This window comes from Aythya marila (genome assembly GCF_965140915.1).
Source record: "Aythya marila genome assembly, chromosome: 1".
NCBI classification, from domain to species: domain Eukaryota; kingdom Metazoa; phylum Chordata; class Aves; order Anseriformes; family Anatidae; genus Aythya; species Aythya marila.
In genome coordinates this window covers 9,228,515-9,243,116 of record NC_139042.1, presented here as the reverse complement: position 1 = coordinate 9,243,116, position 14,602 = coordinate 9,228,515, and the positions used below count along the sequence as shown (strand labels likewise).

At 40.5% G+C, this 14,602-nt stretch overlaps 1 protein-coding gene across 2 annotated transcripts in view; it reads left to right on the top strand.

Moving 5' to 3' along the window:
- The window catches only part of NOX4 (NADPH oxidase 4), a 107,695-nt gene extending 93,532 nt beyond the window's left edge, over positions 1-14,163 (top strand). For both annotated transcript variants that reach the window (XM_082784718.1, XM_082784719.1), the window contains exons 14-18: positions 2,577-2,696; positions 6,064-6,172; positions 6,705-6,773; positions 8,869-8,969; positions 14,027-14,163. In XM_082784718.1, coding sequence (XP_082640844.1) covers positions 2,577-2,696; positions 6,064-6,172; positions 6,705-6,773; positions 8,869-8,969; positions 14,027-14,147 — 520 coding nt within the window. In that variant the 3' untranslated portion in view covers positions 14,148-14,163. The remainder of the gene's footprint in view (positions 1-2,576; positions 2,697-6,063; positions 6,173-6,704; positions 6,774-8,868; positions 8,970-14,026) is intronic.
- The last annotated feature ends 439 nt before the right edge of the window (positions 14,164-14,602 follow it).

Here is a 14,602-nt window from a genome sequence, read left to right as displayed (position 1 = left end):
ATGGGCCATGAACTGAAGCAGCCTAATCAAAATACATGTTTAATTGAAGCTTGTTTCTTGAATTTTTGGCACGGAACAGGACACGTGCTTGTCTGGTTTGGAGGTTTTGCATGTTTCAACTTATGATCACATTAGTGGTATTCAGTGGCACTCAGACTTTCCAGGAATTGCTTAGTCCCATGTGAGAGTAGGCATACATACTTGAGGTAGTCCTCAAGCAGGCTCAAGTGCAAAGTGGCACCTTTACAAAGTATGACTATAGTCAGATCAGCTGTGGACATTTCTGGGAATATCTGCTTTGCTGGTTTGCGTTTGTGTTTTTTTTTTTTTTTTGCTTGTTTTCCCCCAAAATGTTGGCTTTGCCTGTGTATCTAAATGAAACTTAATGCTTCATATGTAGAGTGCAAGAGATTTCCCTCATGCCTGTACTTATATCCTTAGTACCATAGGGAGTGATTTTCCAAATTTCACTTCCAGGCAGGACCTTCCAGGCAGGACCTGGTTAGGGTAACATATGCATAAGAGGTATGCCAGGATTGGCAGTGGATTTCAGTTGCTGGTCTTGGTAATCCTGTACAGATTTTTCACCTTTTTGCCCACACAGAGATCCCCAAATCAGATCTATGTTGAGACACACATCTGAGACCCATAACATTTGTGGCCTTCTCTCAAAATGTCCCTGGACCACACAGCTTTCTATGCTGGGTTTTTCTACATTGCCCCTGCTGCTTATTTAAATAAGATAACACGGTAGTGACTTCAGAATATAAAGACATAAATAAGTATAAGCATATTTAGTTTTCAGATCGATTAGTTATGAATTTCAGATGCATTTTAACTATATGCTATTGCCAGGAGTTCTCATGCCTTCTGATGATAGGTGTGGGTGGCCCCCTGTCTTCTATTTCTCTCTCCAGGTAGGACAGCAAGACCCAAGAAAGGAGTTTATAAGACAGAGCATAGATAGGGATCAGCCATTTATCTCTAGATCCATCAGAAATTAGGTAGTTAGCCATCTTTAGACAAGAAACTTTAGAAGAAGGAGCCTAACATAAAAGGCATTGAGATGTTGGTAATAGCAAAGGTCTGGAAGAAATTTCCCAGAGAGGACTATATTGGCTGAAGATAACCCAGACAAGATGTTGACTTGACTGGTAAGATGCCAATGGTCAGACCACAAAGCTAAAAGAAAGGGAATCAGGCTGTAAGATGTTAATTTATAACTAACAGCCAGCCCTCAATAGGAAAGAATCAGGTAAGGGGTGGAAGACATTGTCTGGGAAAAGAGACGCCTCTTCAGTGTTTAAGTCTCTGGCTGATGCTATAAAGGAGAAGCCTATGTCCATTTATTAGGTGTACACTGTGCCTAGCTTGGTTGCATAATTGCACAAGTATGTATAAAAACGTGTATGTTGGAGCTTTTTTCTGGAGTCATGCCAAAGGTTGATCTCACTCAGCCTTGCTGTGAGCAAATACTTTGTCACTGAGCTGCTGAACACAGCGCTGGTCCCACTGGTTACCTAAAACGTGATGATCCAGTAATTCATTCATACACAGAATGCACCTTAATGGAATGTATTGTTCAAGTTTTCTTCATAATTATTTGTAAAGATTAATCTATTACTGCAGCCAGGAGATGCACTTGCTTTTATGTAGGTAGAATGGGGGTTATGTGAATCTTAGTAGAAAAATTACTGTCTGTAAACTTTGGTGTGTCTGTGGGTGGCCTTGGTCAGACTTTCAGCAAAGTAGTGAATATTTGGAGGTCAAACTTGTGAAGTTGCCTAAAGTCCTGTTTTCTAGTTACAGTCAGCTGACCTTTCAGCAGTCTCTGAAATACTCAGAATGGGTTGGAAATGGAACTCAGTCTCTTAAGCGATCTTTATAAACAGGTAGACAAAACTATTTTAAGAATGAGAGGCATGAGGCAAAGGGGTACATCTCTGATTTTTTTCCCCTCTTCAGGTATATATTTGTGATAGATCACATTCCCAAGAGTCTGGACCTGAAGTGAAGGAGTAGACAGGTGGTAATTCATTTCTCTTACATACTGCAGGATGGATAAATATCACTTCTTTATTTTCTGGAGGTCCTTGAAAAGCATTATGAGAAGCCAGGAGAAATAGATGTTTGTACCCTTTGTCCATCTCAGCAGTTTCTGATGTTCAAGGAACCTTCTAAGCACGGCTAGCCAAATTCTGTCTTCCTGCATATGACCCACCGAGCTGTTATTGTTTCCAGTGGAGCACTTTCTTTGTCCTCTAATACCAGACACAAAGGACAGTAATAATTAAGTCATTTACACTGCTTTGATTTAAAAAGGCTTGTCTAATCATGGAATGTGCCAGGAGATTTTATCTGACACAATTTTTTCATGCCACCTGTACATTGGTTTCTCTCCACAGTCATCCACATCAAGCTTTCAAGCACAAAGGTTTTCATAGTTTGCATCCCAGGAGTAATAAAAAATTGAAACAAATTCTTTGTAGAATTTTAATTCCAGTGCTCTTTGCCTTCACTCTCTCCTTTGATTTTTGCAGCTTTCTCTAAAAGTGTTCTTTTTGCTTTTCTTGAAGACTGTATGTGGATGGACCTTTTGGAAGTCCCTTTGAGGAATCCCTGAACTATGAGGTCAGCCTCTGCGTGGCTGGTGGTATTGGAGTTACGCCATTCGCATCAGTACTCAACACACTGCTGTAAGTGAGCTCAAGCTTTTAAAATCCATTTCTTCCCTCCACCCTGCAATTTACCGTAGTAGTGCATGTCAGATGGGGTTTGAGAGTATTTCAAAACTTCTACTAGCAAAACACAAGTGAATTTCCTTAAAGAAAGGTAAAGAACCGGGATGTCCCCTGGAGAGCATACATAATCTCATACAAGCTGTGTAACCCAAAGAATTCTGGCAGAGTTGTGCCACTAATGCACATGAGCTGGGACACTTGGACTAGTGTTTATATCCTACCACCAGCCTCACCTGCGACTATTGATTGCTATAGTCACAGACCCTTCAGCTAGATTTGTTCCCTGGTCTCTGCTTAGAGGAGGCTACGCACCATGGTAGTGTGTTTTTGAGATTCAGGAGGTCATGACAATCCTGCTGGAAATGCAGGGCAACTCTCCAGTTCTGTTTGAATTTTGTAAAAGTGTAAACTTAGGGTTTTAAAGGAATGGGCTTGACTTGGATTCAGGTCATGTTTGGATGTTTGACTCTATTTGAAGTTTTAAAATTTTAAGTATGAATTTTTCTTTACTTTTTTCCCCTTTATTTTAAATTAAAACCTTTGAAATTATGTTCAGACCGAAGGTTTCATCTCCTGTTTCTCTGTCACACTGGCAACATGCTTCCACCAAATCTTACACTGTATGATGTAGACTTGCTTTTATGATTGCTGCTGATTTTTATTGCTGGAGCATTGGCTAAGAGCTCCAGTCACAATTTAAGCACCCCTGTTTCATAGGCACAGTATAAACAGCCAACCAAAGCAGCAATCTTTCTCTGAAGTGTAGAAAGGCTAGCTGCCTTTGGGAAGGTTTTGCAATGCACAGCTGAAGCATTTGTTCTAAGATGTAAATGCCAATAGCCAGCTCTAACTCCAAAATTAAAACTTGGATTTTAAATGCCATCCACGTTCTTCTGTCCTTGATCTGGGCTGGACCTGGCAATGCTGAGCACTTCAGAAAATAATCAGCCTCACCTGTCTTATAGTGCAGCCCTCAAAGACCATCTTGGGCTCCCTCATTTTCTTTTCCTATTAGTGTATTGATCATCTTCTCAAAGTTAGAAAGAATGTGAAACTTGGGTACGTTTTTGCTGAAAGCCTGTAGTCCAGATGGGTAAGCTGACCATTTTTCTTGGGATGGTTTATCCTTGACAGCATTTAGCTAAAATGTCACAGATCATAATGATGGGCCAACAGCAGCTAATGAGATGGCTACCCCAACCAGAGTGTTATTAGAAGCCATAAGAACTTGCACAGACATTGCCATAGAAGCTTAACATCCAAAAACTTGAGCAATCCACGCTTTTGGTTAAAGCCATAAATTACTTCCAAGCAGCCAATCCCATAATCTGGCTTTGTAGCCAGTCTTCCTCATGTGCACTGTAGCATTATGCTGGGGAATAATTTTGTGACTCTAGAAAAAAAAAGTAACAATCTCAGCCTGCTTTCATTCTCAGTATTTAAACCTCTAAAACAAATCACAAGCGTACTGGATGAGCTGCCTGTTGTGTTTACCCTGGCTGAGAAGCAGAAATTGGCAGGTGTGAAAATGCAAACTTCCTTATGATGCCAGCGCTGCAGAGCAGCGGGGCCAGTCCTGTTGTGTCAAGGACAGGCAGTTCTGGGGGAGATCAGAACCCTGTCGAGATGGAGAGGCATTTTGTTTCTGGCTCAATTATGTTCCTGTTGTATGAGCACAATTTAATTTCTGCCCCTGCCCTTGACTGCACTTAACTGTTGAACCCTGCACCTATTTTTAAGAAGTCATGACTTACATTAACAAAAGCTAGTGGCTTGAAAGCTAGTGTCTTGCAATGGGAGGATCCTTAAATAACAACTTTTATTATGGGCACTGGTAATATTTAATGAAAGAAGTATTATTTGCACGTGGATGTGGTTATAATGGGAGACTGCACCTGGGAGATTGTCTCTGAATTACTGAGCTACAGCAATTCCGTACAAAATTCCTTGCATTTTTCTCTTCTTCTTTTGTCTGTTTTTATGATGAAAGGCACTTATTTTCCTTGCTACTGCTTGTAGTTATCTTGTCACATCTGACCAGATTGTGACCCTTCCTAAGGGTTTGTCTTAGAGGTAGACAGAAGAAGATGGAAGAAATCCTAGTCTACAGGTCAACAGCTTACAAACACAAAAGCTGAAGTCAGGACTTGAAAGACACTCCTTCCCAGTCTTAGTGCATGTTTTTCTCTCTGTAAGGGAGGGATCACATAAAGGTGAGTTCTCAGCTGCGGCATGCTGCTGAAAATGTCTCCGTCCTTGCTCCTCATGCTTATGGTGGAGGTTAATAGCATGGAGAGGTGAGACAGTGGTTGGAGCCATCCTTTATGTGTATTTGTTAGTGCAATACCATGTCTGAGTATGCTGGCAGCCTTAGAGTTTAAATAATGCACAGTGGGAGTGGTGAGGTGTGTTATGAAGCTTTTTTGCTGGAGTTGGCTCCTGGGACTGGTATTTGAAGTTGCCATTCGTTGGTCTTCTCTATCTGAACATTATTTTAGGAGGAGGAGGAAACAATTTTTTCACTGGCCATTTCAGTGAACTACACAAACAGCATTGGCTAACTAAGAAAAGACTTCCTGGATATTTTTGTTTGGTTTGAACTCATTAATCATCAGGAATTTTTTTTTCACTTCTATTTTCTATTGGAGTTCATTCCAATACTTCCTTTGTGCTATATTTGCATTTTGTTTGCATAAGAAATCTGACATAAGAGTCTTGTTTTTCTAAGCGAAATGTCAGAATCTGTCCATGACTGCATTTTACCCACCAGCATTTTCAGAGGACTGTATTATATCTCACAGTTGCCTAACACAATGGAGCTCTGATTTGATTTGGTCTTTGTGACTCTGCTGCAGTATTAATTATAATCAACTAGAGCCTTTCACATATACTGGCAGAATTTAGTCCTGACATTATTGCATTTGTCAATATTTTCCTCTTATGGGTCGCTTTATAAACCTAATAAAGAATTGACATAATACACTTAAACTTTGAATGTCTGCTTTGCTTTGAAATAAAAGTCTGATGATGATACATGAATCTATATTTGCAGCCCAGATCATCTATATAGTTGACAACTTCCTAATGCAGAAAAGGGAGCTGCGAGGGGTGTTGGCTCTGCATTAGAGATTTAATATTCCCAGAATCATCCTTATAGACCACATTGGTCATTTCAGTGTCTGATGTATCATAGGATGAAGAACAACTTAGCAGTTGGCTTCTAATAGAAATTCACGTTTCCACTAATGAATATGAAGCAACTTAGTTAACGTTGCCTTTTTAAAATAATAATTTTTAATTCCCCAAACATTTCATTTTCAAGTGATGGCTGGAAACGCTACAAGCTGAGAAGACTCTACTTCATTTGGGTGTGCAGGGATGTTGAATCTTTCCGCTGGTTTGCAGATTTGCTCTGTATGCTGCATGACAAGGTAACGGGTGTTGCTTGGAGGGATGCCAATAATGTAATAAATGCAGGGTATGTCCACACAACACATATGGCATGCTATAAAGAATACCAGCAAACTTCAGCTCTGCCTAGGCTACCTGGCCTCCATTAGTGCTTGAAGCTGCATAAACCAGTGTATGTCACACTGGTATTTCATTGCACAGTGTTGCTGGACAGCTTTCTGTGAAATTTATGAGATGGAAGAGGAACATACAGGTTGAGGAGTCTGAGTGGCCTTTTGCCTTTTGGCTCGTAGACGGATTAAGAAGGGAGGGGGTTTACAATTTAATGTGGATTTTAAAAGGAATGTGGCCTTCTAAAATAATATTTTGCACACAGCATGATGTGCAACATTCCGTAATGCACAAAGGGGTGCTATGTAAACACATCTTCATTAAAAAACTTACTTCAGTGATGCTGAAACCTGAGTCCATCAGCATAGTAGGCACAAGTGACTTTATACTTCCTTTAAAGAAGGGATATTATTTCACTAGCTGTTTTTATCATCCTCCCAGCTTTGGCAAGAGAATCGACCAGACTATATAAATATCCAGCTGTACCTCAGTCAAACAGATGGAATACAGGTATGTGGCTAAATGCTGTTTGTAAACCAAACTAGACCTTGGGGTAGCAGACAATGCAAACTGTCAGTCATATGCAAAAGAGAATTATTGCAGATGGTAAAAACAGGAAATGAGGCCATAAGATCAAGTGATTGATTCATTGCTAGGGCAAGAGAGCAAGTCCATCCCCACCGCATAAAAGAATCTGGTCTAGTAGCCTTAACTTGATTATATGTGGGCAGAAATCCATATCTTCTTTTTCTAGGAAAGAGGTCCTTCCAGGCCAGGCCACAGACCAGACAGTTGGCAGGGTTTGATGGGAAATCTGCATCATTGCTGGGCTAGGAATCAAAACAGGATAGTTGTAGCAGCATGCAAGCTCAAATCTTCCTTTAAAACAAATATTTTGAGAGAAGATGGCTATTTTTAAAAGCTCTGGATTTTTTTTTTTGTTTGCCTGAAATATCAAAAAAAGTTACAAAGTGCTTGATGTATGAGACTGTAAGTTAACTGCCAGTTGTCGTATATTGTCAGCCCCAAAAATGTTCTCTTTCCTCAGCTCCTGGAATCTCCTCCCAGAGATATAGATGCTTATGATATTCATTTTACATTATTTAGCATGTAAACCTAGGCCTGATTCTTTACCCAGCTGCGTCTGGAAGCTTTACCATTCACTGCAGTGGGCCCAGGACCAAGCCTAACAACTACTACAAAATGTGAAATGCAGTGAGAAACCATGCCCAAAGGATTTTGATCTGCCTGGTATCAGGTAGAGACAGCATAACATTCCCAGCTCTGGTAGGAATGCTACCCAGTATTCTAGATGATGTGATAGCTACAGCAGTTATGAACAGCGCTCCACAGCTTTAATGCCTGGATGACATACGTCATTTTGAATGCTGTGCTTGAAAATATCTAATTGTGAACCTGCTGTGGTTAAAATTTTAACCTGGTTAGGTTAAAAATGAAACTTGAAGCAGGATTGCATTGCAATGACACAGCAAGATTGTAATGACAGCCAATTCAAAGCAAGTTTTCTGATCCTGTGTATCAAACAGCTACTGAATTTATTATTTAAGTCAACTTTGTTTTAAGTCTTTCTTTAAAGTCACTTTTCTTTTGTGGCTGTTGAACAAAGCTGGCATGAACTACAATGCTGATGATGATTTCTCAAAGGGGGTGTTAAACTCAACTCTCCATTGCCTTACAGCTTATGTGTTCACTGATGTCAGTCCAAGTGCTGACTGCTACCAAAATTAGGGCAGTTTCGCTTTGTGCTCCCTTTGCTTGGGAGCAGTATGCTTTTGTGACAACAGGGAGTCAATCCCTTCCTTCAGCAAATGCCTCTTGAATATAGAAGGCCAGGGGAGAGGATGAGTTGGCTAAGGCTCTGTGTTTGCATTGGTATGAGCCATGTTTCAGATCATTCTGCAGCAGAGAGAATGTGGGATGCTAAAGATGTAATTCCTCTCTGCCTTCCTGTTGTGTTAGGACACAAGAACCAAGGAAAGGTAATAGCCCTGCAGTGGAAGGGCATTTGACCTTATAAAATTGCTGGTGAGTTAGCATTGCTGCAGTGGGTTGGGTTCCATCTGGGGACCAGTTTTGGCTGCTTTCTGCTGTTGAGGCAGCACAAAGCAGCTGGCAAACTACTCTCAGGGAGAAATGTAAGATTTCCCTTGTTACTTTTTCAGGCCTAGTCATCTTAATAGTACCTTGTATGTAATCGAAAAAAAATTCTTCAGACAGAAATATGATTTTTGCATCAGCAGTGTTTCTTCCAGCTAAGCATTAAAGGCCAATGAGGGAATGAATAATAGGAGCGTAGTTATTGTTTTATGGCTTAAATAAATTGGTTTAAAAGTAATGGGGAGATTAATGAGCAGCTGCGAGAGGAACAATGTATAATAAACACCAAGGAGAGCCATTGAAAAAGGCAGTGAGTAGAGGTATTGATGTATGAAATGGCTTCAGTTTTAATCACAACTGCCTGATACTTGGGCTTGGGTTTTACACCTCAGCGATATGGTAAGTCAAGCAATGTCAGAAATGGGAGCCCTGGGTGATGTGAGGCAATCTGCAAATCAGGCAGCTTGCAGTTTTTTGTTTCTTGCAGAAAATAATTGGTGAGAAATATCAAGCCCTAAACTCGAGGCTTTTGATTGGACGACCCCGGTGGAAGCTCCTCTTCGATGAAATAGCAAAGTGTAACAGGCGGTGAGTACTGGTCTGCTAGAGGGATGCCACTGTTTGAGGGATGGGGATACTAGGTCTTTGCAGCTCTGTGTTGTATGAAAATGTTCTTAGAGTTCTATCTTGGACTCCAATGTTCAAGCTACTGATGTTGAAATTAGCTGGTATTTTGCTCTGAGAGATAGCCTGCACAAACTCAAACATTAAAAATAAAACAACAAAAAACTCAGCATAGTTCATCTTTTCATGCAGCTTAGGATGTTCAGTGGCCCAGAAAGTGAAAGTAATAGATTTTCATCTCATTGCACTGGGATTGCATGTGTTTTTATCCATTGCAGTATCTTGCTTGCAACATAGGCTGTTTCTATATATAAAGCTGCAGGTTTTTAAAGTCACTGACTTCTCATATAATTTTAATGATTTATTGTACTGGATTAAAACAAATAAAATGCATAAGGAAGAATCTGGCTGTCCTATATTGTTTTTATTCAGAGGATATATTGTCTTCAGAGATTCCTGGCAGTTTTTATTCTTTGTTAAGTCCTGGCAATGCCTTTTTACTGTGCTAGGCGAACATACTATGGTCTAAAACAAGACAGTTGTAAAACGGAAGACATGCAATTAGACTATGGAATGTCTTTGTCCAGATCCAGCTTTGTTGGTTGGTTATATTACACCCTACTGGCAGTGTCCTGACTTAAAAGCTGATGTGGTAGACAGGATTGTGTGAGTCTTCCCTAATCTGCTTCTGGCAAAGTCAGTAGGGTCGGAGCCTCAAGCCACCCGCAGTAGCTTTTGAAGGTAATCTGTCTGCACCAGACTGAGAGGTGCTCTCACGATCCTTTTCACCTACAGACCTTTTCCCTCAAAATGTTTTTTGTCTTCTGTTTCACTTGTGAACTGTTGCCCATGGCTTATTCTCCAGTCTTCTGGAGCTGAATATGACTAGGGGATTTGGAGCCCTGTATCTTAAGAAATATTGAGCACCACTGTGTATCACTGTTGGCAGTGTAAGCTGCTGCAGCCATGTATCTTGTGTTCAGGTCTTAAAGGATGTTGTGGAAAGGATGCCCCAAAGGCTGCTGCAGAGCAAACGAATACTACTTCAAGAATGGCAGTAGTAAAGAGCCATGGGAAAGATGGGGAAATAGGGAGGGCAGAGAAGCAAGTTGACTGTGGCTCAGGCTCCTGCACAGAGGTCTGCTAACCTCTTTTTGCTCCATTCTAATGGCTTTTTTTTTTTTTTTTGCTTAACTGTGTGAATCCAGTTTCAAAAGATGAAAATCATAAGGCTTCTGCCACTTCCTTGCAAGGCTGCAAGTGCACATAATACAGATGAAGCTATTAGTGGTAGTCATGCTTGCTTTTTCCTTTGCGCTTTCCATTGCATTATGCCTAATTAGACCTTCAAGTGCCATTTCCTCTGCATTTTCACGCCAGGTCTTTAAATTATACCACCATTTCCAAGCAAGGTGTCTCTTATTACCTAAATAATTCTCTGCCTCTTTTTCACCGTCCTGCAGCTTGCTAAGATGTAGGCTTTCTTACCATTTGTCACCCCTTATCACAATATATAGATATAGGTCTGTTTCTATAGGTGTAGTTACGTGTAACATGATAAACAGTAGTGCAACCTGTAAATCAACTATACCACAGAAACATGGATATCATAGATGAATATTCTGTTTCCCTGGACAAGACAGAAACTTCAGTTTTTCTCTGTAGTCTGATTCCTGGTCTCCTGCTAACTTTATTTCAGTTCTTATTTCTGAGTAACTTTCTACCTAAATAACCACGCTGCAATATGGAGACCAAAAAAAGAGCCGGGCAACTAAGTTTTTTTCCAGCATCTGGTGCCAGCATTCAGATGTTCACATGTATTTGCAATCATCCCCTTGGGCTTGTTTATGGGCAGCCAAGAAGCCTAGATATTTTCCATTTTTTATCTTGTGACTTCAGTCAAAGCTGTGCATAAGTAAACACACAGCTGGCAAACCTCTCATCAGTTCAGCCATCTGATTGGTTTGTGGTTTGTGAATTGTTGCTCTTGTTGCTGCTTGGGTCCCAAATAGCCAAAGTGCATTTGTAAGTGTCTGAGCTTTGCCAGAGCTTCGGAGTATGACATGGGACAACCCGGCCTCAGGCTCCTAACTCTTCCCTCCAAACTGATTGGAGCAGACGCATGCCATCTACTGTTGATATTTTATATGACACCTGCAGTCTCAGGGATGTGCACTATGATGGTTTATGTAATAAATTATTGGTCTTGTTTTTCGTGCTTTTTGGGGACAGAGCAGCAGCCTTGTTTCTGCTCAGTTGTGTCCTGAGTGAAAAGCTTACACCATGCTGTTGCAGAAATGCTTTCTCAGTTTTGCTTTGTTCAAATAGCTGCATTTTTCCAGATGGGAGACTGACCTAGAAAAAGACGAATATCTGTAGGAGAGGAAGGCGTGGAGTACCATGACACATATCTCATGCTTTGTAAAGGAGATACTCTCTCTCTAGGAATGGATGTGGGATTTAAAACTGGAATATTTCAAGTCTTGAGTCTGTCCTCTCTAGGTCGCAAAATATTTCAGCTCTCCCTCAGCTCCCACTGTTCAAAAAACAGATGTAAGAATACTGCTGACCTACTCATCCAATAGGAACATTAAGAAGTCTTGAAAGGGTAGTTATTTATGTAACGCTTTGAGTGAATAAAATCCTATATTAATAATTATTCCAAAGAGGGGCCTATAACACAGCTTCCCCGATTGTAAACATGCTAGTGGTATTTAAAAGATTTTCAGACATTATGTCTCAGCAACACTTTGCTGTTTTCCTCTGAGCAACCAGGTAAATCATTGACCCAAACAAGTGATAGGCAATTAAATCCCGTCAGCTTGAGGCAGTAGTGTACTGCTCCATGCAGGAGCTGCTTTCAGCTCCCTGCCTGCTTGTGTCACAGCCTGTGCTGCAGCAAACCAGGCAGGAGGAAAGTATCTGCAAGCAGGGAAGTGGTGGGCGTAGGTGGGGGAGGACATGTGGGGTGAATTGTGGGAGGTAAGTATTACGCAGCATAATATTCAGCTGCTGATGCTGGGTATCTGTAGGAAGAACACTTGAGAACCTCTGGCTCGCTGTATGGGGCAATGCCAGGAGCTCTTCCGAGTCAGCCACAAACCTCTTATGACAGCTTAGGCAAAGCACTTTACCTTTTGGTGATTTTGTTTACTGCCCAAAAATTCTCTGAACCTTAGAAGGTTGTTGCTAGGATGGGGGGTACATTAGCAGTATGTGCAGCTTGGAAATGCCTGTGCTTAGGAGGTGTGTACATACATACATACATATATATGTATATATATATATATATATAATGAGAAGGAGAGAGATAGATGATCTCTGTTTTTTATTTAGCAGTTGTCTATACTAGTTAGACTGATGAAAGCAATAACATTAATTCCATCAATTAAATGTGCAGTAGAAAACATTCTTGCTGCCAGCTTACATACCCTTTTTTTCCTCTGTGCACAGAACAGAGGATGTTCAGATTCTGCAAGTGCTGAGAAATCGTGTTTGAGACCAACAAGCAATAGTGTGCTCATTATTTCTGCCAATCCAGCCACCAACGCAACACCCTTTGCCATTAAGAGGAGTTCTGCCAGGGCATGAAAGTTTAATAGATATACATAAAAATGAGAAAAGTGTGAGTTATGAATATCTGACGTGGATTGATATAAGAGATGATGTAATATATGTCAATTAAAATGTCAGCATTGTGAGGTGCCTGCACAAGGACACGGTTGCACTTACCTCTGTAACTTTGTGATGCCTTTTGATGTTTGAGTCCTCAGGTGTGCCATGCCAGTGTTTGTGTCCCGTTGTATACCATGGGCTGCCATGCTGTTTGCACTGCTGTTTGACATCAGTGACATACACTTGGCAGTATGCATCAAAGATTTCTGTTTATAGGCATGAGTTCCCTTTTTTCACCAAACATATACACAGGCAGCTTTAAACTGTGCATTTGAGTATCTTCATGTGCTAAGATACTTTGTGTTAAATAGTCACTGGATAAAATACTGAAACAGTCCTAGAGGCAAGGACCAGAACTCAAAGTCTCCAGCCTCCTGGTGAGTGCTGTAAATGATAATAGTTAGAGCCACGTTCCCCTTTATGTTCTCTCTCCATCCCACTAATTCTTTTAAGATTTTTCTGTGTAGTGGCACAATTTCAGCAGGAAGATGAAGACTTTTTTTAAAATAATATATAAGAGACAGCACCACATCCTCTTTTCTCGCTCCTTCCTTACTCTTCTCCTCATCTTTCAAGGGAAGGGAGATGATGAATATCATGAGTGGCTCAGCTCTGCTGTTGTGTATTTGCCCTGTTCTACCGCTGGCTATTGCCCAGAGTCTTTAGATGCTGTGTGACCGTGAGTCTGACTTAAAGCTTCTGTGTAAGGTGACCAGAGTGCAAAGTGGTGCTGTCAGTGGAGTTGTTGTAATGGATCTGGCCTGATAGCTGGATATGGATACAAGGATCTTTTTCTGTGTTTAGCTTTTCACAAGGCTTTCCAATACAGCTACTGGAGGAACGATTTCATGCTAATGTGAAACTAATGTGGTAAAGTTGTTCTGCTGCTGCCAGAAATAATCGTGGGTTAGTAGTGCTCTGTTTTCATTGTTGTAACAAATCCCTGTTAGTGACTTGATCTCCTACTTGTGTAAATCAAAAGTTACACTAATAAAGTTGTTAGAGTAAGACACGTTTTTTAACTCCCCCCAAAAAACAAACAAACAAACAAAAAAAAGTGATTAATTAGCAGTTTCTCCTTGCTTGGTATCTTGAGACTAAGATGAGGTTCTTTTTTGCAAGAGTCATCTTAGTCAAGTAAGTAACAGGATGTGATGTGGAGAAAGATGGGAGAGATCTAGTGGCTTCTGTAATACCAGCTACATGACCTAATGAGTTGTTCTCACCCTAAAATCTGTACATAGTTGGCATTTCTATAATACTATGAAAGCAGAACCCAATTCTGTCAATTGTTAGAAGTTAGTGTTCATTCACAATGTCATAACTTATTTTATTTTCCCTTTCAGGAAGACTATTGGAGTTTTCTGTTGTGGACCAAACAAAATCTCTAAGATACTTCATAAACTGAGCAACAGCAGCAACTCTTATGGGACAAGGTTTGAGTATAATAAGGAATCCTTCAGCTGAAAGTCTGTTGGACTAGCAAGAGTCTCTAGAAGATAAAAGTGCAATTTTTTGTTTGTACAACTTAAAAGTTCAGCTGTGGTTTAAACAGACAGAAATGTACCAAAGAATAGCACAGTTTTTCTTATTTATGATTATTTAAGAGTCTGGAAAATGATGGACATGGCAGTATACCAACAAATAATAAGTGCTTATGCTCAAAGCCAAATGTTCTCACACAATATTTGTGGCAGCAGTGATTCTTTGGAGTTGTTTCTGTTAATTGAAAAGTACAAACACTGGGGAGAGACACAGTTGCTTTAAAAGCCAATGGAAGGACAATCTGTGGAATGTTCTTCCACTTCAACCCTCTGAAGTTGGATCAGTAAATTAAACCCCAGGTTAATCCAAATGGCAAAACATAGTGCATTTCAAAGACCTATTGCTTTTGTTGGTATACAAACCTTATGGCTTTGGGG